At 40.5% G+C, this 27,185-nt stretch overlaps 1 protein-coding gene across 1 annotated transcript in view; it reads right to left on the bottom strand.

Annotated features, from left to right (window-relative positions):
• Positions 1 to 214: 214 nt before the first annotated feature.
• grid2 (glutamate receptor, ionotropic, delta 2) overlaps positions 215 to 27,185 on the bottom strand; it is a gene marked incomplete at both ends in the record, with an annotated part of 511,086 nt that continues 484,115 nt past the window's right edge. The window contains 2 exons of the mRNA XM_083913146.1: positions 215 to 673; positions 11,963 to 12,203. Of these exons, the coding sequence (XP_083769272.1) occupies positions 215 to 673; positions 11,963 to 12,203 (700 nt within the window). The remainder of the gene's footprint in view (positions 674 to 11,962; positions 12,204 to 27,185) is intronic.

Raw genomic sequence — 27,185 nt, forward strand, 5'->3', positions numbered from 1 at the left:
CCCTCGTTTTCGCCACATCAAAAAATGGACACCCCTTCGAAACACCCAAGCAGAAACTGAAAGCATAAAGATTCCTATGTACACATCTCTATCCTCTGACTTTTTAGCTTAGCCATAATGTATTTGTTCTACCATCCCATGACGACCCTAGCCACCTCGCCTCCTTCTGCTCCTCATCCTCTTCTTCCTCCTGAACCATATCCTTAGCAATTCCTCATATAGAGGTGCCCCTGTCTGGGTCATTGCCATATCCAAAGTTGGGTCCTGGACCTGTGGGCTGGTAGGGGATGGAGGACATTGTTTTAATGGGGCTGCGGAAGAAGCCACCGTTGGGGGCCCTCTGCCGGAAAGGGCCCACCCCGCCAGTCCGATGGTCCTGGAGGACGCCCCCGCCACTGCTCCCGAAACCAGCGGAAAATCCAGCAGCGGCTTTGGCAGAGAGGTTGCGGCTAAGGGTTTGGATCTGCTCAGGGATGAAGGTGGTGGTGGTGATGTGGGTGTTGCGGAAATCGCTGATCTGCTCGAGTGCCTGGCGCGCGGCAGGCAGCGCATCCATGTCAAGGGGTGTTAAATCGACGGAAGAGGTGGAGAACTGCTTATGGGGGCTTTCATCCTCGGTGCACAAGCTGTTAACCCGGCGGTGTAGGTGCTCCAGGTCGATCTCCTTATCGTCCTGCAGGTAGGGAAGGGCAGGGGAGGAGTAGGACAGAGGAGAGGACGCGGTGATGGTAAATGGTAGATGGGAAAAGAGGTTAATGTGAAGGGAAGGCAATTAATAGGAATATGAGATGGGAAAAAGATGTTGAAAAAGGAAGATGAGAAGGGTAGGTATATGAGAATAATCGGGGTAAGTGTTTGAGGATGGGAGATGGAGGTGAGGGAAATGAAGAAGGGAACAGAATGACAAAATGAAAGGGGTAAAAAAAGTTACAGGGAGATGGTGAGAAGGAAGAAGACAGGGATGAATCAAGAAAAGTTGGAGAAGGAGAGAGAGGAAATGCAAATAAAGGAGTAAGGAAATGGAGAGAACAGTGGAGGAAACAGAGCAGAGTACATGCAGGGAGGATATATTTTTTGAAAAAGAGGATGGAGTGTATTTGTATATCGCAATAGGGATGGCATCCATCCGACCAGCATAAATAGATAGTAAGAATAATAGTGAAAGCAAGAGACGAGCGTTGGACGACACAGGTGTTGAAATGATGAGGTCAAGATGTCACGCAGTTGTCAAAACAAAAGTTTTGGCACAATTAAAAATGAGATTCAATTTGAGGTTATTAAGGCAATAGTGAGATGAAGAGTGGGGGTGAGACGGCATAAAAGTAGTAAATAAATGTTTGGTGGTCAAAGGAAAACATGGATGTGACAGGAAGCGGGGAGAGCAAAAAGAGAGGAGGGGAAAGATGGAGGGAAGAGAAGCACACTCTGAACTGTGGTCAGGATATTAAAAGAGAGAAACATACAAACACTTCTACAAGGTCTTTAAGGGAGTGCAGATAATCTGGAATACACAGAAAACAACGTCATCATGCTGTGTGCTCTGTGATTCCAGGATGCTTGGTCTATTATCCATATGATAACATTAAACTACAAATACAACTTAACAGCAATAGGGGAAGGCAGTCTTAATGCTCTGCAATACCGGACTTATCTTGTGTATTTTTCCTGCTTCTCGTCACCATTGCATTCTGGCCATCATGCCAAAAAAAATCACACTGAGATTGGACATCTCATTTTCAAGTGATTTTTCCAGGCCACATACAATATGGCTTATTTATCAACTGCATCATAGAACGTAGATTATTTGACATCAATCAAACAATGATCTTAACAGTCTTAACAAGCTTAACAGTTCCAAGACAAAGCACATTCATCAAGTTAAGCTTTAACTAACAGTATTTGTAAAATGAAACTTATAATTACTATATTAACATATAAATAACTTATCCCCATAGTCTAAAGGACGGTTACACTCAGTGAGGGGTGTTTCATGCTTTTACTGGATAGGACAGTGGTGCAAAGGAGCGGCGTTTGCAATGAATGAGGTGAGGATATAAAGAGGAGAAGGCTTAGCTGGAGGGTGTTAAAAGGTGATACAGAGAGTATCCAAAACTTTAAAATGTTTGCATTGTCCACACATGTGGCAATGTGCTTCTCTGGCTTGATGGAAGGTAAAGGTCTCGGTGGTAGGTGGTGGGGAGTGTGGGGTGCCACTTAATCTTAGGTGTCTCATTTTGGTTTCACACATGGGAAGTCGAACAGGGTTTTGTGAAGAGAGGAGTCACATTAATGGGGGTAAAGATAGAATTACTGACCGTGTCCTTTGGATCTGGGGGGGTCTGGAGGGGGCTCTGGGCCTACTGTATGTAGCGCAGGGACAGAGGGGAACAACAGTGGTGCCCCCTGGTTGTCATCTAAGGAAGGGACAGTAGGAGGAAGGAGAGGACGAGGGGGCACTGGTGTTTGTCGTGACACTATCATACACACACTAAACGTTTGAAGGTGGGGTTATCCAAAGGGTAGAGTTGGTATCAAAGAAATGAAGGGAAGTGGAAGAGAAGAGTGAATCACAAACGGTCAGTCTGCTGTCAGTGAAAGGACACTAATGGGTAACTACGAGGAGTGGTCGAAAGGGACTGAGGAAAGGAAAAGTGGAAAGTTTTGTGGGAGAAAGTGGCAGGACCTGACTGCACTTTTATTACTATGAAGGGAGCTTTTCCTCTATTATAATGACAACATGGAATTCCCCAAATGATCATTAACTGTATTGACATAAATAAAATAATCAATCTAAATGTCTGAAATGTATTTAAATATACATCTCAAATTTATTGTGTGGTACAAAGGCCTTATTTTGGAGAACTAAGCCACACTTACACCACACAATGGTTTTTGGCTTCATCTTGTAATATGTTTTTTTTTGCAAAAATCTCTATGTTACATACAATAAATACTTAATTGAAGGCTTTTATTTGCATACATAACTTAACAGAGCACGTAACTTTAACTGTCTGGTCAAAGATGATACTCTATTTGCCTCTAGATAGAGAGACGGCACCCTCTAATGGCAGAAAGGCCTCATTGTGCACATAGTCCTCTGGCAACATGCCAGGTATATAAAGGTCTTTGAAAGAGGTACATTTGCTTCCAGCAGAGCCTTGCTATATTGTGAACACCAACGTTTGAACCCTGCTTCTTGATGTCCATCATTCCTCTTAATACTGTACATTATCGTTAATATATCATAGCACTTCTAACAGCATCTGTCTTCAAGCATTACTAACCAATGATTTATTTATATCCTTTATTGTATATATAACCTTGGGGTGGGAGGTGAGGTGGTAAAGGTGGTCATTCTCATTTTGGGAGGGATCTCAGAGGGGTTGGTGGGTTCGTAGGAGTGCTGCACGATCAGGGCGCAGGGAATGTTGCAGCATGCTGGGGGCTGGTAATGGGTGGCGGTGGGGGCAGTGGTGTTGGCGGTGTTGGGGTTCTGGTTCTGGGTCTGACCACCCAGGGCAAGAGGATGCTCGTTGGGGCTGTGAGGGCAAAGATCAGCAGCTTGACTGGCAGATGGGCCATCTGCTTGCGTCTGGTGTGAGTGTGTGACGTGCATGTGAGCGTGTGTGAGCAAAAAAAGACAGGAGGAGAGAGAGAGAGAGAGGGGGGGGGGAGAGAGAGAGAGAGAGAGAGGTCGAGTAATTTATATAAATGTGTTTGTATAAATGTCATTTGTGTGCATGCAAGTTGAGTGGGCAGATTAAAACAAGCCAAAAAAGAAAAAAAGGCAAATAGACACACAGGCAGACAGGCAGAGACAGAGAAGGGATGAGTGACAGACAAGATCAGGCAGATGGAAGGATTGTAAGGTGGAGGAAAGAGAGAAGTCAATTGGAGAAACAGACGGGTTGGGGGTGAGCGAGAAGAAAGACACGGCAGTCAGTCAGCACACACAGTTAAGCGGGTCGTTCTGTGTTGTGTCCTTAGAGAGACATTCACACAGTCGTTATATACCTGGAAAGGGGAGATGTTTAATGGCATTTTGTATTGCTCTCTCCCTCTCCCGCTACACCCCTCAACACAGAGTACTTATCTACAAAAACAAAACATAAAGGAAATATGAGAGCTCTGAGCCACAGTGACACAGATCATTATATAGACTTAGAATGAGAAGGCCGGCAATTCCCATCTAAAGTACACACTTCAAAGAGAAGATGTCAGCTGTTTTGGGTGTACCAAAGGAGATGGTACACAAGGAAGTGCCTGCTCTTCGCATCCTAAATCTACATGGATTATATGAAATATCAGACATGGTCAAAACCACAGCCGCTACCATTATGGAAGAGTTCTGACAACGACAATCATTTTTATTTTGTCAATATGCAGCATTATACTAATTTTTTTTTTTTAACTTTTGGATATGTGGTTGATTCCAATGACAGAACTCTTTCATATAAATAAATAAAACATGTATATAGGCCAAAAAGGGTAAAGCAATACAGCTGCCCTGTTATGAATGAAATGGGCCTCAGACACTCATCCGGAAATTGCTTGTCAAAAGACCAAGATGTCTAATTTAGTCTAGCTTTCAAAGCAGTGTTAAGAGCGCCTTAATCCATTTTATTGCAATAGATATACTATCATTACAAACACGCCCAGACATCAACTACCCAGGCGCCAAGCCAAAATGAGTTCAGATGCTTTTGAACACAGTAAAATAGTAGCAATACAGAGGAAGATGACTAATTTCCAAATATGTAGGTAAAATGCATGTTTATGTGTTACCTTTTTGGGATATATTCAGGATGTAAGAACTGTAGTTCACTGTAGTCATTATTTATTTTCACTAATATCTGAACTTCCTGACCTGAAAGATCCCAAGACAGCAGGAATAACTTGGAGACTTTTAACACACAGTTACACTTTATTTTGTGTGCATATTCTTGCTAAAGTTGCACAGCCGTGATATTTCATTTATGGCTTGCATTAATCAAGTCTGTGGGAATGTGCATTGTGTTGAGTATAAGCCGGGTAGAAAAACTCATAAGCAAACAGTTTACAGTGAGATGCAACCGCCATTCCACGAAACATAACACAGAACCATAGCACATACACACACACTGACATATAGCTTACAGTCAAAAGCAGTTACCACAGCATTACAGCAATGGATGTAAAGGTATGTACAAACATGTGCAGCGTGGGATTATGAATGTTTTAGTAAGAAACACAGAGACAAACACTTATAGCTTAGTTGTATTAGAGTTTGAACAGCATATTGTGGGTGTTTCATGTATGCAGGAAGCGTTTGTGTGTGGCAGGTTGGGATTGTGTTTGGGCCATACAATTTGATTGAATGTAATCAGGTTTCTTTGCCATTGTTATCTGACTTTAGGTGAAATGTTTTAAGTCATGTATACTGTATGTCACTGAGAGCATGAGCTGGAAACGTCCTGGGCTTATGAAGCATGCTTAAAATAAACTGAGCAAATATAAATGTTGCATTAATGGTTTCATGACATGGGGTATTTGACACAAAGTTTGAGCACTTATCATATTGACACAAGCCCGACATGACAGAAGAGGTAAGCTAAATGTTTGGCAGTGATGATGTGTATGCATGCATGCATGTGAAACTGTGAACTCGGTGTGTGTTACTGTAAGAGCGGCCATATTGAGGAAGCCGTTTGTCGTCTACAATATGGACAAATGAGGATGAGTCTATTAATTTGCTACTGTAATTAGGAATGATTAGCACTGTCATTGTACTTATGAACACATAATCCACAGGTTTTATTCAACAAACATCTGTGATAGGCGAGACCCAATTGATAATCCCAATAACATAACTGCACTCAATGTACATCAATCCTTTTTTCCATTTGTGCACTTGCTCATTTTAGATTAAGCCAAGGGAAGAATTAGATCAGATATGCAGGTTCATTAAAAAAGGGAACACCATGATATTAGATATTTCCATGACTGCTATGATGGTTCAAAAGAAATATTCTTAGTCTGCCATAATACATTCAATAATAGTTGAGAAAACCATGTAAATCCTTGCGTCTGATATGAGCCTGACTTTTCTTTGCAGTATGGCTATAAAATGTCTTTTTGGACACAGTAACTGACTGTGTCCATTAGTAGTAGAGTCCTCTGGCAGGTCTGAACTCCTAATTCATACTTCTGGTGCCAATATATCTTACTAAGCCAAGTTTTCTAGGCCCATGCATAAAGAGTGGATCACAAGGCTTTCCTATGTTATGTGAAGCTTACAAAAATGCACAGAGAGCTGCATAATCTTGGCTCATTGTGATGGTCTCAAGTGGTGTTAGCATTCCCTGAGACAGCAAGACAGAGGCCAACAAGTTATTAATTTAAACTGACAGAGAGTGAGGCATCTAGCGGAGCTAATTACTGGCTATATGGTTTGCTTCACTTTATTAATTTAACTTTAGGAAGTTGGATGACATTTAACACACTAGACTTACTCCATTGGCCATGACTAAGACCAAATTGCATGCAGAGACAGAGTTTTCCCAGTCGATAAAATGCAACATATGCAATTTATCTAATTAGCTGCTTTGAAGTTGACTCAAATTTGTCTTCCTTCCTCCACTGAGTCAGGACATGCTGCAGTGGCCCCAGCTTGACTCTCTCCTCTTCTGTTTTCAGCAGCCATCTTTGCAGCTGGTTGCCCATTTGGAAACACTCTGCACAGATGGTGATTTGAGATCTGAGTATGGTATTCCCACTGTTTTTACATATATTATGACAGGATCATTTTAGGTAGAAATAAAAAAAAGAAAATCTTACCCAAATGAAAATACTTGATGAAATTCATGAGGTGTGTTCTATTGTTTAAGTGCAGTGGCCTTTGGCTTGGTTATGCTTGAAATAAACTCATTTGTATGACGTGTTATCTGACCACGTCTGAGGCCAAAAAATGAAAGCAAGGAAAAAAGAAGTTCAAATTCTGCCTACTTTCCCCGCACCTACACACATGGTCACTCGCTGAGTAAAGTGATTGTTGGTTTCAGAGAGTTACAAAAATTGTCAGATGCGGCCTCCCCAGTTGGAAAGGCATAGGCACAGGGGGTTTCAGACACTGGTATGATCTGACAAGCACTTTGTTTGAAGTTTAATGACTCCCTCAGTGGTTACTCAGAGCAGACATTGGGCTAAACCCACGGAAATCAATAAGTCAATGCTTTCATAGGGGAAGGATAAATGTCAGGGGTCAACTATCAAAACAATCATGGCTGACTGAGCCAACTTCATTGTCACCATGGACACACTGAAGGGGCTATTTAAATGATGCACTATTACTTTGTACTCAACTTGAATATACCATTGCTTTGCCCCCAGCATTATCGCTATGCTTTGTTTTGGTTTGCATTCAAATAAAATCCTATTCCCTTCTCTAAACATTACAAGCAAAATCACTTGAAAACTGTATACGTTTTTATTGTCGCTAAATGAGGCAGTGGACAAATAAAAGTGACATCACTTACTTGAATTATAACGTGCATATCAACCTGTGCACCCAAACATATCCATATGTGGCTTCTACATCAATAATAGTTATTTCCATATGTCAGTTACTCCCTGATGCCTGGATATGCAAAACCTTGAACAAGATCCATAAAGAGAATTAAAGACTACCACTGTTTATTAATCCATGCTGTCCCTGTTATTCACTGTTGTGACTCTACTCTTGTGCTCAGTCAGGGGCTGATTCCACTGGCTGCTCTTAGTGGTTAATGAAGATGGTGGGGGGCGTGCGTGATTGTGTGTTTCGCAGATAAATCACACTGTGCTTAACATCACTTTGGGCTCGACCAAAGGTTTGGTGTCTTTGTGGCTGCTCGGTTGGCGGACATGACTACTGATCTGAATGACAGATTAAAGCTGGTAACTGAGCAGGGGGCTGGAGGTAGGGGGATGTATATATAGCGCTTCTGTAAGTGTGTGTACTGAAGAAAAACATAATGATGCCTGATCCAAAACAAAATGACACTGGCTGTCAGTTGGGTACCAATGTTGCAACATATAATCTAGAATCCTTTAATAATTATTACAAACAATACAGAGTTACCCAACATATACAACAAACTCCTTTCTGGTTGTGTTAAAAGCAGCAATGTGGTTTCACCTGACTGATCCTCAGAATTAATAGTGATAACTGAGTTTCTTCTTTAGGCACAATGATTGGACACAAAATCAACTGAGAGATATAGAATCTCTGTTTTGGTCATATACTATAGGATCTCTACATGATGAGAGCATTAGTATGAATATGTAACTGGATATACCAAAAACATTTAGATGGTGGAGAAATAAATTGTGGCAGCGATATATAAGACACTAAATTAAGCTTAAGCAGCACTTAACCTGATGTTGAGCATGTTGTTCTATTCTCACTGCAGTTTGTAGCCGGTTCAACAGCACATCATGCCAGATGCATGGGGAACTTGCACATGTTAAATTGACTGAGATGGGAGGAGTCTGCCTGCAGCTTAATGGCTCCTGATTGTGTATTTACAAGTGCACACATTCTCTCACAACATCAGCAAGTCTTAGCCTTAAACTGATTCATTTTCTAAAGAGGAAAGATGAATCCTCTTGAAGTGCAAATAAAATTAAATAGTTAAGTAAATCAATGAACAAACAGCCGGAAGGACATGTAATAAATATGACAAATCATCTGCCACTTTTGATTAGTTACAGGTGGTGTATTGGACAGCAAACAAGCGTGTGCACACATCATATGCAGTGATCACAGGCGATGAGGCACATCAGTCAAGTCATAGACCACCTATTTGGCTGCAATAACACAACTATTTAAATTTAGTTTCTATTATATTTCATGTCAAAGGAGCTCATCATTACTAAAGTCACATCAATGCTGACATATGAGTGGATTAAATCTTTTCCAAAAGCTAGAAAATGTAGTGATGTAGTCAAGCAATAATGTGTGATCATGATACAACAATATTGGACAGGTACTGCTAATAAAAAACATTTGGAACCAATTGTTCATAGTTTTCATGTTAAAACCTTCTCTTATAATTACCTGACTAGTGTTAGTCATGAAAAGTAACCTGATCTGAACATAAATCATCCTGGGTACAGCCACAATTTTCATTTCCCATCTTTTTGTCATCTTTTCTAATTTATTCTTGGTGGAACTTTAAATTAGCATGACACCACAGATTAAGGAGATGGGCCAAGCTTCTCTTACTTGTTTTTTTGGTAGTCAGAATCATACTGACAACCAGATAGTCACTTAGGCAATTACTTAGACAGTCCTAATTAGTGTAATGAAATTTTGGTAATCAGGCAACAATAGCTGTACTATATTTTGTGAAACCATTCAAAACACATCTCCTGTTAGTGTTAAACCTGTAAGGACTGGAAGATGAATGAAAGGTTAGGACCCAGCTCTACATTTATTCCCTAAAATCATTATCCACAACTTAACCTTAACCTGCCTTTATGAAATAGCTTCCTTAGAGGGCAAAAAACAATTGTTTAAAGCTGAAGTAATTTACCTGATGGCAAAAACACTTTCTGCTAAAATGAATCTGTGCTGCTTCATGCCGCAGTCTAATTTGTTACCAACACATAAATAATTAATTCTAAATCAAAAGTGAAAATATTATTTCACACATAATTTCATGTCTTTCAATTCTTCAGTGGTATGTTTTGCATACTAAATTTGCTAAAGTTCGCTGCAATTTCACATTTTTGATTGAAGTTATTTACTTGAACTCCTTCTCCCTCTGTGTTTTGGAAAACATAGCAGTAGGCATGAGAGGTGGCGAGCTGGGTTGACGTTGAAAGTTGAACTGTAAGCTGCTACAAATCCTTGTCAAACCCCCTTGTGGATAAAGCAGATACTGAAATAGAGAGGTTGCAACAAGGACTAACACCGTTATAATCTGGTGAAAAGGGACTGCGCTTGTGTAATTATAATGTATTAATATAATATAATAATATAACTAAACATACTGCAATTTGTGTTTCTTGTTGAAGACGTTACCTGTCTACGGTGGAGCAAACAAAGCTACAAAGTCACAACAGACTGCAGGGTTTCTATGGAGGTTATGATTTTGCCGGTGTCACTTTAATTGCTTTAAGTGATATCCCTGCTGAGGTGATCAACTGCACATACAGAAGCTTGTTTGGAAATTTCACAGGGTGCTGCTGCTAATTTACAAGGTGGAGTGTTGCCACCGTTTTAAAGAGAAAGCTGGTATGTATATTGATGTTTGATATAGTCAATCAGTGTTTCCCACTCTGCCTGGTCAAAGCACACTGCAGCATTCAAACAGGGCCTCGGGCTGTTTTTGTATTCCACATTTAATGTTGCTGGTGTCCTCTTTTCTCCAATACATTAACTTTTCAGAAAAATAAGTGGTTGATTACGCTGTTGACACTGACACATTTGCCTCATTTTAAACTAATCAACACCATCAAAATAGCATTAATAAAACATTAAAACAAGAGGTGAGAGTATGCAGCAGCAGAATAATGAATACATTACAGGGCCAATAGAGTAAATACTTACTGCTTTCAGTCCATATTGAGGATAAGGACTGTGTCTGTACATTGTCAGGGTGTAAAGAGATGTAAGGATTGTGTGGGTACAAAGAAAACATTGTCTTAGGGGTCTGAATATTTAACTGAGAGCATATTTAGCTACATCAACTCACTCATAGTGGTTGTCTGTCTCTGTTCGTCTCTATCTGCCCTGCGATAGACTCGCGTCCTGTCCAGGGTGTACCCGCCTCACGCCCAATGTCAGCTGGGATCGGCTCCAGCCCCCCGCGACCCCGACAGGGACAAGCGGTTGAAGTTGAATGAATGAACTCACTCATAGTACCTCAACACTTCCAGTTTGTGTGTGTGTGCGTGTGTGTGTGTGTATGGGTTTGTGTGTGTGAGTGTCTGTGCCTGTGTGTGTGTGTGTGTGTGTGTGTGTGTGTGTGTGTGTGTGTGTGTGTGTGTGTGTGTGTGTGTGTGTGTGTGTGTGTGTGTGTGTGTGTGTGTGTGTGTGTGTGTGTGTGTGTGTGTGTGTGTGTGTGTGTGAGAGAGTTGTGGATCGTGGCTGCCCAGGCCATTTAATATTACATCATAGTTAAAGTTAGATATCTTTTTTGGCATAAGTATGAATGGCAGTACTTACATCAACTAATGAGGACTAAGAAGTGATTGAAAAATTTATACCTTTGGAAGTGAGTTAAATTAGCTTCTGGCAGAGCATGTGGCTAATCATTTTGATAATTTGATGGAAACTTTAACTATGCAAACGATTAGAACTAATAACATGACACAGTGATGTACAAGCTGACAGTCCTATTAAGATCAGAATTATGGGTGAGAAGGGGAAATTAATACAATGTTCAGGGCAGGGTTTTTGAAAATATCCAAGCCCTGTTTGTCTTTTCGTTCCCTTCCTGCATATGCAGAGATTTATAAACATAAGACTATGCAAAAGATCTAAAGAGAATTTGTGTTGTATCACTGGAGATCTAATAAAGCACCTCCAGGAGTCCTTTTGAAGCTCCAGCCTTTGCTATCAGCATAGTGTTGCTGATGTTCATTGTGTACAAGTTTAGTTCAGGGGAAGGGCCATTGTGAACATGGGAGGTTATCAAAGGTTCCACATGCTGTCAGTGTCACATCTCTTTTCCTCATGCATCCTCACTTGAATTGGCCACAAAGTATAGACTTTGTATTTAGTAATTCTACACCTTTCTCCTCTTGCCTCAGCAGGACCCGAAACTACACCTATCATCCATCCAAGCTTAGTTTTTCTTTTTTGATCCCTCCTTTCATTTTGTTTTCTACCACTTCTTTCCTCTCTCCTTACGTAAGAGACAAGGGATGTATTATAGGTCCTGTACCTCTCCCTGCACCATCATCCCTCTTTTCAATCACCCATCCATCTTCCTACCTCCTTGGAGGGCACCCTGGATCCCTTTCTCCGTGACCACCAGCTTTCCACCATGGCAATGAGGCAGGAGAGCACCACGCCGGCTGCCAGGACACAGAAAACGCCGGCGAAGCTGTGGATGTCCAGGGCGTTGCCACGCTGGTGTGTCTGGAGTGAGCTGTAGAGGTCGCAGGGGCTGTCCCTGGGCCACCACTTGAGTTTCAGTATATCCATGTCACCGTTCTGCTGGAGCTCCAAGATTCTAGGATATAGGCAGAAGACACAGGCATGTAAGCAGAGAGCAATGAATAGTTAAGTACACACACTGACACTAAAGCTACACATTCAAAAATCTTTATATATCACAAACAAAAGTATACATCAAAAGGAAGGTATATACGAGTCAATGTGTAGATGCATTATGAGCAACAAACCTTCCCAGAGTTAGCACAGCTATTGGGTATGATAATTGATGGTGTCTGAGTGCCATTTGAATGATTACAGAGTCAAAAGCGAATCAAAACAGTTATGGAAATAGCCATAAGTCACCTGCACAAAACCTGACTATACTGCAGATTTTGCTGCAGTTGCTGTAGCTTCCCTTTTCCATTTGAGGGCAGTGTTTGCCAGTTAAAATTCCTCCCTGATGCCTGACAACCATATTGGGCTGTCAAACTCATTATGGCTAACATTAATATGTTTTGCAGCACAGCGCGAGTACACTGCCACAATGTCATTACGCTGCCTAGCTTTAGTCCCAGGATTGATGGCTTCAGAGAGGATACAGCTCAGAGGTTGATGGGGTCCCTCTGTTAGCCTTCAGCTTATTATTTAACTGGGTCGTTCGTTTTGGTTTGGAGGAGAGCTGCAGACAGAGACAGACAGACAGACAGACAGACAGACAGACAGACAGACAGGCAGACAGACAGACAGACAGACAGACGGACTGACGGATGTAAAGAGGCTCTAGTAGCTTTTTCCTGGATATTTAACCAGCCATCTGGTATGGAGGAAAGAGGGGAAAGGGAGAGACAAAGAGGAAAAAGCCAATGAGGAAATGTGTGCGTGCATACTTATGCATATACCTCCCTCATAGGCAAACACAAACCAACACAGAAAGCAAATAGATGCACATAATCCATCAAAGATAGGATAAACGGCAGCACTGTTTGACACCAACCAGGTAGATACACATTCAGAAATGAAAAAAGTCACAAACTTGATTGCATGCATGTCAAAGTAAACTTAAACAGGATTCATACATGTATACATAGAAACAGATGTTTGCAATTATCTGCTCAACTTCCTGGGAGAAAACCCCTCCAGCAATTTCAGTGACAACATGCTGACATGAATGACAGTGCCCATCTCTCATCTTCATTTTACCTCATGAGGAATACACAAAACGGACTGAAATCAATCAAGAAATGCAAATGAGCCCTGCAGACGGTTTCCATAATTAATTTTATCCACAATAGGCAGAAAAACATGGCTCATTTTAATGTAAATCAGCTAAACAGGCACAGCATGTTGCCTTATAACCACGTCAGTCTCATTAAGGGACACTCTCTTATCAGTTCCAGGGCTCTAAAGGCTGGTGGGACTTGGGAACTGCCTTTGGGAACTTAATGGCGAAAATGCCGTTTGTGGTTGAGAGAGAGAGAGAGAGAAGAGAAGAGAAGAGAGACAAAAGAGAGAATAAAAAACTAATTCAAACAGCAAATCCACCAACAGTCATTCTAATACGAGATCATGTCCACCAACTGCCGGCTTGATCGTGGGATTGTTTGCCTCAGATAAATGCAGATTAGTGCCAAGATTAGATAAGACATTGTGTAGATGATATGCAACACTGACTCAAATCTAATTAAATCAAACTGATCTGCAATAGTATTCAGAAGTATAAGTATAGCAGCAGCACTGGCCTCATTGTACGCCCTGGTTATCACTCTACTAGCATGAAGAGGTAGTCAGTGTAAAAATCCCTCACTGTGTACCAATCCTGCATCTGTTCTTTTTCAGTGGTGTAGTGGGCCCTGGTCTCTTTTTCTTTTTCCTTAAAAATGTTATTAAGTTACTTCTGGACTGTAATATGGTCTGTATAACTTGCACCCTCTAAGTGCTAGATTGCTGGACGAGCAATAGTGCAAAAACACGATACGATGATGATATGGCTAAAATAAGGTTTTTGAACAGCACGTTTAATCCAAATTTAAAAAACAGCATCTTTACAAGTTTGTTCTTAGCTGCTGACAGAATGACAGAAAAATCATAGTTTATGAAAGTTGAAACAAGCTTTTTTAAAAACGTTTACTCAAACAAAAGTGTTGTACCTTTCTTGCAGTATTGACCTTTTTATTTGTCACTTTGAAAACAGATTACACACAGGCTAATGAGATGGAATAAGAGCGATCCAACCTATCAAAGAAGCCAGGCAATGTTTTGTCAAAAAACATATCATCATTTCTTGCTTGGAATTCAGCCAACCTCTTTTCATGTCTGTCGGAAGAAAGAGGAATGTTTTATGTTTGGAGTTGCCGCCTGTTAACTCTGCTCATGAGTTGACTGTCACAAATGTCATTTCACACAGGTTCTTGTGGGCACTTAAGGAGTGGAAATAAGCGATGGCATTTTTCTTGTTTCATCTAGGTTAACATCTGTGAACATAATTACTACAGACAGTAAATGTCTTTGTGACAGAATTCTACAAAAGTCTACCGGTGACCTTTGAGGGAAAACAAATAAACATTGAAAAGGGTAATTAACATTTGTGAGCAATGCCACCTGAATGTTATTCTCAAATGCCCCATAGGAAACCCCATAACTTCAAATATGATCTTGCTGTGTGTTGATGTCTCCAGCTGTATCTATCCATCATGTGACAAACCCACCAAACAATAATTATAATGACAATAATTCTTTCTGTGTTTGGGGTAGGAATAAATTCTTTGTAGCATTGGTCAACATATACAGCAGTCACAGGACTCCGTTAACGGCTTGGCTGCAGGTATTCTCTGGCAGCACTTCCCCGCCGAAAGTTAAATTACCCTCAACTTTCAGACTGGCCGCACTTCGCTAGAATCAAGCAGCTGCAGGTCAAGCGGCTGTCATAGCTTTTCGTAAACATTGCTTGTTTAAAGCAGTTCAACACCAAGCCACAGCTTTTTTACTTTTTTACTAATTTTCAAATATTAATTCAAAAACTCAATAAATGCCAAAAGTTTCATATCTTATGCTATCAAAAGGATGTCAGACGAGACAACAAAGGATAAGTAAAAGGCTTACTTCCAATCTTCAGAGATCATGCGCATCAAAACATAAAAACAAACATTTCAAAAGAATACTTTCATCACAGGAGTGATTAGGATGTGACTTAGCTGTATATAACTTTGAAGAAGGACAGAGCACAAGAGATTTGAGATTCTAGACAGAACGCTCTCTCTCTCTCCCCCTATTACAATCCTGTCTTTCCACGGAGCTCATCATCTATCACTCTGCACTAATTGGCCTATCAAAAAACACATGTATACATAATAGCTACATTTACCTTATATTTATCTCACTGATGTTAAAGGAAAAGTTAAGACATTTTGAAGTAGGGTTGTATGAGGTACTTATACATAATCATAGTCATCTAATAAAACAATATCAGTTCAAGTGTATGTTATATGTTACAGGCGTCAAGATACTTCCGGCTGTATGATATACAGCAAAAGGTGTAGGGTTTTATCAATTTCCTTCAGAAAATACTAAATTTATCCAGCAGAACCTGTGGGTGAGGAGGTTAAAGCTGGTGGATGTCGTTAAAATAACTAGTGCTACAGAGAAGACCGCAAGACTGCCTGGTGGAGTAGCTTCTTCTAACGGGGCAGACTGGGAACAAACCTCCATCCTCGTGTTTGTGGAGACATTTACTCACAGATAAGGGATCTGTGTCACCAGTCAGACAGTTTCTGGCTAAATTCTATCAAACTTTCTGTTTAGCCTACAAATATAAATGATGGTTATGCTTAGAGTTAATTTAATTGTTGTTTAACTAAAGTCTCACTTCTTATCTTTGTAACCATATATGGTTTTAACGGCCTAATTTATCTTTGTGTTTACAGAAGTCAACAAAAAGACGATAACACTGGTGAATTAGCCGCGTTCTCCTCTCGGCCCTAGTCGGACACCCCAATTTCCTCGTGAATGTAAACCACCACCTGAGCCGCTCAGGCTGAGCGTCGCCCAAACGTTCTTACTGCTTTCTCTCATCAACATCACTTTTGTTTACTAATTTGACATGTAAATGATCGCGTACAAATATTAAACTTCACTTGAAGATTCTTAGAAGTGTGTAAAAAAATTCTACTTCCACTTCGGTGCAGATCACCCAGTATTCAAGCCATTTACTCTGGTTAAATGACACGGAAGGGCTTGTTTACTAGTGGTGCTATAAGAGAATGCTTCGACTATTGCCAGACGGAGGAACAAATATTGTTGTTGTGATGTCATGGTGAATTGTTGTATATTTTCAGTGCTTTACCTTACAGTCAGACAGCCCTTTCCTTTGGTACTACATTTTTTCAACCGTAACACTTACATATTTCTACGCATTAGCACAGCTATGTTAGTACACTCTATTTGGGTCAGACCGTTTATGAAAGAGACAACAAATACAAGAAATTTAAAATTAGTCATTATGACACCAACAACGAAATGACCTTCACTGTGGAGACAAAAGAATAATACAAAAGGATAACTGTTGCAGAGGCTGAACAGCACCAAGGTAAATCTGTGAGAATATTCTAAACACAGCATACATCTAAAGATCTTTTTTTTTAAGTGGCTAAAATATGTTTTTGCTGCTGCCCCCACCCAAAGCAGTAAATGACTTTGCTTCCCTGTTGGTACTCCTATCTTCTTCTCCAAATGTGGGGCACCTCGACCGACCACCATCTACTGTGGGTAATACCCTGACTATGGATAAATACCACATACAACCCCACTTCAAAAATATCTGAAACATCCCTTTAAGCTGCCCTTATCCTGGCAAAAAAAAAAAAATACACAGATTTAACTCTACAATAGTAGAATACTTGCAGGAAAGAGGATAGAAATACTCCATGCTGGTAGTATTATGTGATGCCTGCTGCTATGTTTTTTTCCACAAAACCAAAATAATAGAGCATGCCTTTGGACAGATGGTGCAAGCCAAAAGTGAAGTGGAAGATGTTAACATGCTATGCCACAGGCTACATCCACAATCCAGCCCTTATAACTCATAGATGAACTTGCCTGAGTAATTCCACTTCTAATGCTAAATGTATCCATCGCACACTTGGCCACTTACAGATTGTGTGTGTTCAGAATATCTGTGGACATGTAAGTTCAGTTATGAACCTCCAAGAGATCTATGTATTAATGGTAGCTACTACACGAGGAATACTTCAACTTTGTGCCAAAAAGTGAGCATGATGATGATCTTTTTTAAACACAAAAACGGTTACCACACTGCTGTTCATTTATCTCCATCCCATGGCCGACAGGCAGGATGAAAAGCCACTGTGAGCTGCCTGACAAAAATATGGGTTGAGTCAAAGGTTTCCTTCAGTACACCATCTGTCTAGATCTCTAATTTGTCTGTAGCTGTCTCACCAAAAGGAAGACATCTTTCCTCAAAAACTCAAATTTCCTTGTGCACACAAAATTATAGACAAACAGCAACACATGTGCGAACGCCTTGTCAATTCACTACAACTCAGCAATGCACGGTTTGTTTGAAACAGTGACAAACTGGCAAGAGGAGCTAATAAGTTTGGGTGTGTCACGACTTTTATGTCAGATCCACTACATTACAACACGTTTGATAGAGTTCATGATAAAGCACAGGAGAGTTTGCTTCTGCCTGCACATATATCTAAAACTGTTTTTTTTTTTGCTTTAATTTCAGTCTGAATATGTAGTATACAGAACTGAGGGAATGGTTGCTTAAAATAGTCTTCCTTCAGGGTCTGTTAGTGTTTTTTGCTTAAGGCCTCATCATACAGCACTCCGCTGCCTGAGGTATTAGGAAATGCATCACTTAAACCACTAAAATATACCACCTACGTAATATCATTGCAGTCTGAGGATGTACTGTAGAGGTATTAGTGTCATGTCCTGCACTATATAATACAGGGGTTGCTATACATATCTCCATATTAATATCTAATTGAATGCGTCATTGTCACAGCATATGTGAGGGTTTAAATATCTGCTGCATGCATGAGGGGAGTGAAGTGTGTGTCAGAGGTGAAATGTAATTATAGAACAAGTGCAATGTGTCTCTAGCTGGCTGTTTGGCCTATTTTGTGTGAAACAGCATGTGCATGCATGTATAGTATGACCGCACTTGTGTTTGTCTTTTCACAGGTTCTTAGTCTATAGTAACTGTGGATGGGTATGGTGTATGCATGCGTGTCTTGTGAGTATGTCTATGAAACAGCTGGTGAGCTGAATTAACACTGTGTGTGTGTAATGAGTTATCACCTTGCTTTAAGATTGTTGACTTTGACTGGGGAGATCTATAATGACTTTAACACTCCCACTGGTTGTTAAAACAAATGAGCGAGGGCTGCCCGTGCAGTGGTGGGGGGTTAACTGTCGTGTGCCTCTGTGTTTGGGTGTGTGTGTGTGTGTTTGTATGTGTGCGCTATGTCTCTGCCTCTCCGTTCTCTGCAGTGGCTGTTGCTGCGTGGACTAGATGTTGCCATGGCAACTCTTTGGCAGCAACCCTGATGGTGGGATGATCACACATTATTAGTTGACTCAAGCTGAGAAAAAAAAACACCACAGTGATTTAGATAAAGGAGGAAGGGATACGAGACATGAAAAAAAAAGTAATGCTGCGGATTCTGTTCGGTGAGGTAACAAAACACATTCATGGTAAATTATACAGAGATCTCACACAGGGACGGAGAGAGAGTGACTCACTGAGTATCACATTAAAACCATAGGTATAGGCACATGCGCGCGCACACACACACACACACACACACACACACACACACACACAAACACACACACACACGCACACACACTCGCACACGTACATGCACACGCTCATACACACATACATTTGTATATAAAATAAAACATATGCAGGGTGGACACATACTTAAATTCACAAAACAAAAGGCAGGAAAGACATGGACATGAACAAGATCATTCATTCATTTCATTCATCCTCAACCGCTTATCCCGGGGTCGGGGTTGCGGGGGGGCTGAAGCCGATCCCAGCTGACATCGGGCGTGAGGCGGGGTACACCCTGGACAGGACGCCAGTCTATCGGAGGGCACATAGAGACGAACAGAGACAGACAACTCCACAGAGTCATCAATTAACCTAACACGTCATGTCTTTGGACTGTGGGAGGAAACCGGAGAACCCGGAGGAAACCCACGCAGACAACATGCAAACTCCACACAGAAAGGCCCAGGCCGGGATGCGAACCTGGAACCTTCTGTTGTGAGGCGACAGTGCTAACCACTACACCACCGTGCAGCCCCATAAACAAGAAATGCTCTCTTATTTGTTGTCCCTCTTGTTCCTGTGGAGAATCCTTCAAGTGCTCCTGTACAAGTAGGACCAATTTGAGCTTTAGTTATGTTTAGTTCTGTTTATGACTTAAGACTTCTTTTAATAAAATTAGGTTTAGGTAAAGGTTAGGTTTGGGTTAGGGGCACGAGCACAACGGGACAGGAGGAGGGATAAAGGCTGTGGTTTCTGATGGTTATGTGGTTAGGGAATGCATGATGTTGGTGTAATGATATTTATTGTTGTTTTTGATAAATGCCTTTTAGATATAGGCGTGGTTAAGGCAGGCAGTAGGATGCAGGGTCAGCAGTGACATCAAACTTTGAGGGGGTCGTGTCCTTCACTCATTAGCAGTTATCAGTGGCACCTCAGTGCAGAGGTTTGGAGGCTTTCGAAGCTGCAATGGACAAGCCACGAAGAAGACATCAGAGACAAGACATTTTGTAAAAAAAAATCACTGAGAAAGCGATCCTCTCACGCACCACCAGCAAATAAGATTGTATACGTCTTTTAAATTGAACATCGACATTGAGGAGCACCCAAGGGGTATCCGAAAGAGTCCAAAGAGTACTCTGACCCAGGTGTACGCAAAGAAACGGGAGACATGAGAAATGGCAACACCTGCGGCAGAAGGATGAAACACGAGAAACTGTGTAACTGAGACCATTCTGTAAAACAAAATCGAAATTTTCCCACTCATTAATCATATGAAGAATTCACAAAAGCCATTCTTACGAAAATACACAAACAGCTGTTTGAATGATTCTCTCTGTAGTTCGAAAAAAACAGCAATAAGATGTAGGATTGTACATTGAAATTAAGATATCTTTGAAAAAACCAACCTCTTAACTCATAAATATGTTCTGTGATTATTAAATAATACTTGCATGTTATGGAGTTTTTACTCATAAATAATACGTGAACAGAACAAATGTTTCCATGCTGATGCTGTTATTGATGCCTCCGTCTGGTAGATAGGAGCCCAGTTTTAATGCAATTATACCTATATCACAGTGCTTAATACAGTCTCTATTTTAATGGCTTTAGTTTGTTTTATTTTTGTTTTCAATGTGTTTGTTCTTAAAATTAGATTAAACTAATTCTCACACCTGGATCTCCGAGAACAGAGAAATACAAAAGCTCCAGACTCCTGCGACCCCATCAGGGACAAGCAGTTGCAGATGATGGATGAATGGCTATATATATATATGTGTGTGTGTGTGTGTGTATATGTATATATATATATATATGTATATATATATATATATATATATATATATATATATATATATGTGTGTGTGTGTGTGTGTATATGTATAAACAAGTGTTCCCTGTAATACCTTCAAAGTGGGCTTTTAGGAGTTCCTTTGACTTCGTTTGACAGCAATCTATTCGTAACAGTTTTAATGAGCAGCCTCTAATGTTATAAATGATACCGGAGTGAAAATGGACTGTTAAGAGATTTCACACTGCGTTGCTGCACCACAGCTGGGGAGTAGGGAATATATTTCTACTGTAACTCAAACGGATGGTGGGGCCAAACAGAAACTACAGGCTACAAAGTGAGTTTTGAAAGCCTGTAATCTCAGCACCTGGCAAACTGATCGTTGAGTCATTGGTATTGATCAGCTCGACTATCAACCCCCTCAAGATATATGATGGCTATTTTCTGCTATGGGACAGTAAAAATCTCACTTATTGCCCCCTTAAATGAAGTGTAACTCCACATATTGTGTTGATTCTGCAGTCTTTCCAAGGCTCATCCGTACGGCTCCTATAAATGTAGGTTATGTCCTGTGCTGCTCTTTCCCCAATAGCCGGTTTTACAACAGCTCTAGCCAGTTAAAATGCAAAGTGGTGTGGGTTAGATAATCAAACATAATATGAAATTGTTCTGTGAATTTCAGGACCGGCTAGAAAGACCTCTTTCTATGAGATGTTGAGGTGAAGTGCGTCATCACAGAGAATACTACGGTCTGAGGAACAGTGGAATATTTCTGGAGCAGCTAGTCTTGCTCTTTAATACGAATATTCTCCTCCTGTCACCTGTATAGCAAACACAATTTTAAGTTGGAGACGGTGAAAAGTGGAAGTTACGGTGAGGTGAGAGGTGCAGACAGGACGTGAACATAGAGGGAGAAGAGACGTGAGTGAGTTGGTGAAAAGGGGAAGACAGAAAATTGAGAGAGAAATTGTGAGGCAAGCAGAAAAAAAATATGGCAGTTTGTTCAGTCTGGATGATGACTGACAACAAAATCATACAATGGAGGAAAGGAGAACACAGGTGAGAAAGTGGAGGAGACAGGATAGGAGAAGAGAGCTGCGGGAGTAGAGAGAGGAGAAAAGACAAATGATAAGATGAGTGAACAGAGGAAGAATGTCAAATTAAATGAGCAGATGGGGTAGAATGTGGTGAGATGAGAGATAGAGGTGTTATGCTAAAATGAGTTTGTTGCTCTGAGACGACAGTTGGATGTCTGCTCTTTAAATGAGAAAAACACTGGTTGCCTCACTGGTGTTGCCCTCACTGGAATACATGAAGGAGAATAACATTCATATTATAAATTCAGAAAATGAAATGTAGTTTCACTGTAGTTCTGATGACTCCAGGATCAGGATAGTTCAACATTTGGCAGTAAGAGTTCAAGCATGTCTTAGAAAATATGAGATTTATTTGTGAAAATATGTGCACTAAAACAAGCGCAGTTAGACAGGCATATAACAGGCATTTCAAGGTGAAACCTTGTGTACTTGCAGGCTTTTCAATTACACTGGGTAGGTGAGAGTGACATAGTGATTATGGAGGCCAGCCTTCAACTAGAGAGCTGAGCTCAAGCACCCATGTCAGCCAACAACCCACTGAAGTGTCCTTAGGTGCTGAATCACCACAAGCTAAAAGTCTGCTGAACCGGATATTTAGCCTGCCTGTAGAGACATGGGGAATCAATAAAGCATCAGATTAATATCGTGACATGCCTGCCTCAAGGAGCAAGCCAAAATTCTCAAAAATATATCCAAAAGAGGCACAAAATCAACTACAAACTGACCTGGGCTGTAGTCACTTAATTTATTTGTCCAAATCACTTTATCACTTTTGCAAGCAGTAAAGCGACTGAGCTTTAGTGAGGAGCAGAGAGCCTCCGCAGCATTGACCCAGTCAGAGAAGTGCACCTGCTCCTGATTATTCTCTCAATGTGTTTTACTTAAAAGCGGAGACTGAAGCACAGTGACCCACAGCCACACATCAATATCCTGTAAAGTCTGTTTATTCAAACACAGACTGCTGGAGTTGCCTCAGACAGAGACAGATTATTGGGTGCACTGGTGGTGCATATTTGAGTTTGCTTTCGAGACGGTTTATTTTGGTGCCAAATATAAAAAGTGTACCACAGAAGTCTGTCAAGTGACCTTCCTTGTCATAGACTGGGTTTTCTCACTGCCTCATTTAGCGGCAGAGATAACATTCTGGCCTCTATCTCGCATCTACAGTGTGAACCACCTTGTTGGATATTTGCTGGATTTCTAAAGCCGTGTGCTCATTAAAGGAGAACAGCAAGGATTTTAGGTGTCCCAGACACATTTGACATATCAAATGACATACTGTTGAATAGCCTGAGACATTCTGATTACTTTTGGATTTTTCTTAGTACAATATCTGCAATACTGACTTTTTGAAAGCTGTGATGGGCTATAGTCAACATATCATCACCATGATGATGAATAAGTTCTGTAGTGAATAAATCTTGTCTTGGCCAAAGCTCCTTGAAAGCCATGGAAATACAGAGCACAGGGCACCCGGGAAACTAACACGGAAGGAACATGGTACTGCCACACGGGAAGAAGCTGGGCCAAATGTTCAAAAACAAGACAGTCCTACTGCGAGGCATCTAGGGTTGCAACGACAAACTGTTTCATGGCATATTGTGATATGGAAATTCATGATTATCATACCATGTACATTTACTTCAATATTTACAGTATTTTCAATAGGGAGATTTTTCACACTTCAAGTTTCAATTTTGTTCAACCAAAAAATGCATCTGCTTTCTGGTTTGGTTTTTTGGCTGATTCCTTTAAGGGTAATTAATAATGACAATAATGATAACGTAATATTTTTACTCCATCGAGCCATGATATATTCTGAGACAGTTATTGTACTGTGAAAATCTCATATGGATGCAACCCCAGAGGCATCAGTGCTGATTTCAATTATAAGTGTGTCAATGGGGCAAGAGAGGTCTTTTATCCACGAGTCTCGGGTCCCTCAAGTAAAGTTTGCAAAGCTTAATTATTCCAATTAGCGCACGTAAGGTTTAACGCCTTTACACTTTGTCATCAAAGTTTTCAATTAAGCACCAATAAGCCACAGTGTGTGGGTGAACTGGAACATATTATCAGGCTAAACTATGAACAACAACACACAGAAGTCAGCAGTCATTAAGCATGATTAACACATCGAGTGAGTGAGGGAGAGAGCCACATCCCCATCATCAATTATGATTAATAAAGATTTAATGAATGCACTAAGAATGTGGGCTGAGTTTTATTGTGATCGATTGATAGAAGAGTGACAGCGTGTGAGAGAGAGAGGGCTTGAGAAACAATGACAGGGGGACTGGATTGACACTTGACATTAAATCAATTTTTTTGTCATCTGGGACAATGACACACACACACATACACACACACACACACACACACACACACACACACACACACACACACACACACACACACACACACACACACACACACACACACACACACACACACACACACACACACAACCCCTCTTTCTTTGGTCACTAAAACTTTTCCCCCCATCAATAGTGATTTCCATGGATTGAAATTGAGGGCTTTAGAGCCCTTGTATTGACTTAAGTGTGAGTGTATGGATGATGCAAGTAGCTCATGGTTAGGCTGGCATCACCAGACTAATCGCAAATACGTATTAGTCTGGACCCTCTCAGTTAATTTTCGATTTCCAAGGGGCATTATCAACGGTGCAGAGAAAAATGTCTTTGGACGCAATTGGATAGAGCTGCAACCAATCAGAGCCATGAATCGTGACATGCAACCAATCACAGCAATGAAATGATTGTGCATGGTTTGTGGAAAACAATGGTAGCCAGGTCACTAACTTTCTCAAATTATAACTTTCTGAAAATATCAAAGGCTTGAAATAGGCAATAAAGCAATCTTGAATCTGCTTTGATCTGAGTTTCCAGGAACCTGAAAAACTGCTGAAGGTACCTGCATACTGGATGGTGACACTGTCAGTCATTGTCTTGAGATAAACGGTTATGATTAGTTTGTCAGATCTCAAGCCGCTGGAAATCTGTCTGAATGGGAGATGGGCTGAACGTTATCTGACAGAGCAAAGTAGATTTGGTAGATTTGTCTGGTTTCAAGGGGACCTCATGGTTTTGTTGAACTACAAAGAGCCTTAAAATAAGGCTTCAAGACGTTTTGAAATAAAATAATCTCAGTTGACATCGAAGAAATGATTTTGAGGGTCTTTTGTGACGAAGAGCAAAGGAATTGTTGCAATTGTTACTTGTGTTGTATGAAAATTAATTACAAGGGCAATTAGACATTTTTTTTCAAAGAAAATGACTATATTGATAGCTCTTGACTAGTAGAGCCAATTTCACCAGCAGCCGTATTATCAAAGTGATTCTTCTAAAATGCTTGAGACAACTGTGACAGAAACAGCATTGGAGCAAGCATTATACCCCTCCTCTGAAGTCTCTGTTTACACCCTTCTGCTGGGACTAAAATCAAAGATTTACATGGGCAAAGGCAGCTATAAAAGCCATTTATATGTGTCCTTCAGTGGTTTCAATTTGGTTTATCTCTGTCATATATATTTCAGAAGAAAAACTCAACTGCACGATTCATTAAATTTCACTTCAAGGTTTGCAATAACCACACATTCACAAGTCGGTTCATCAACATTTTTTAAACTATTGCTGACAATTTTATTGGCCCGAGTGCTGCTGAGATAAAAGCTTGCTGGAATACTGAAAGCATCACAAACAAACAGTTTTTATGATTCGAATACAGTTTACCTTGTATTCACTGGGATACAGAGCTCCTTAATATCAATTAAAAACTTTTAGCTTCTTTCATAAAAGTGGCACATTGCTTACTGGGGTTGGACTTCAATTTCCCGTCTGAATAGGATATGTAATAAATTCATGACAGAACTAAAGCTGTAGAGGGCATAATAAAGGCAGGATGCATGGATTGCTGGATTTAAGTCTGCACCAACAATATAAGGATGGAAGGAGATAAAAATAAATAACGTAAATAATAGTTATTACTTACATATGGCCACCTCTCATCCCTGACTAAACATTTTATAAATTTAACATGTGGCAGTGAGAGAGACACATTAGCTGGGTTCAGGAGCAAATGACACATTCTTACACTGTCACATTCCTCACATAAAACCCACAGTCAACAACAACATTGTAATAATGAACCTTATCCAGCCCTCTCTGATCCAGATTTTACATTTTGGAACTTAATGTTTCTATCTTCTTAATGTGGAGGAATGTGTTTCTTTTCAAGATAAGAAATAAGCCAACTACTTGAGCCATCAAAAGTTTCAATCCCTCACAGCTGTCTAAAATCTCATTTGGTCAGGCAATCAGAGCTAATGGGTGATATTTTTTATCGCAGTTACTTTGATACAACCCGGTCAGGATAATTACAAGCCACATACTATTAGGCTATTGCCATTTGTACAGAATGAAGCCTGCCTCTGCTGCATGCTCACCACAACAATCTTACCCATGATCTCTGAGGTGTGATGTGTTTGTGATTGCGGCAATGATTTGTTGTTGTTGTGTACGTCGTTTGGCCCCTCAAGCATATCATAGAGCATGCACTACCATGGTCCCTGTATGAAATGCAACGCTTTAATTCGAAAGCACTCAACTATCAGCCCTTCGGCCACTGATGAGCACTTTCCTGCAGCCAGGTCATAAAACAACAATAAGAATGTATCTTTTTGTCAAACAAGTGCTGTGATCATAATCAAATTAATACGGTAGACGTGGCACTTCCACACCCCATGTGAATCTAATTGAAAAGATTTTTACAAAAACAACACTCTGATAGCATGGCCCTGATATCACACTAATGAGCACATAATTCATTTTCTCTGAGCTGCTTATTCCTACTGACAATTATCATCTACTTTCAATGAATTTGTTGCACACATTATACTGAAGATGAAGTCTAGATTGAAATTCTGCAGTCCTGGCTATAGTCACACACAAAGAGGCACCTCATCTATCTTGCAATCGAAATGTAAAATGTAATTGTGTTCAATATGCACAATAAAATGTCTGGCCTGCAGCTTATCTTCTTAGTCTGCAGCAACCGCAAGATGTCCATCTGCTGTGGATTAAATCTTCTATTTTAAATGTTCACACATCAGTGCCTACAAATACTCACAGACTGAAATAATATATGAGAGAGAGGGCTTATATTTTTCCACAATCTTGCCCCTTCAGCACTTCAAAACAACTTGTCAGTAGCTGTCAGTTTAAATTAGTGGGCTAGCCCTTTACTTACTATTTTCTGACTCTGGTAAATCTGCAGGCTGTCTCCATCAATCACAGAAACAGCAGCACCCAGATATACACAAGCACGTAAGCACATTCACACAATATT

Source organism: Echiichthys vipera, assembly GCF_963691815.1.
Source record: "Echiichthys vipera genome assembly, chromosome: 4".
Taxonomy (NCBI): Eukaryota; Metazoa; Chordata; class Actinopteri; order Perciformes; family Trachinidae; genus Echiichthys; species Echiichthys vipera.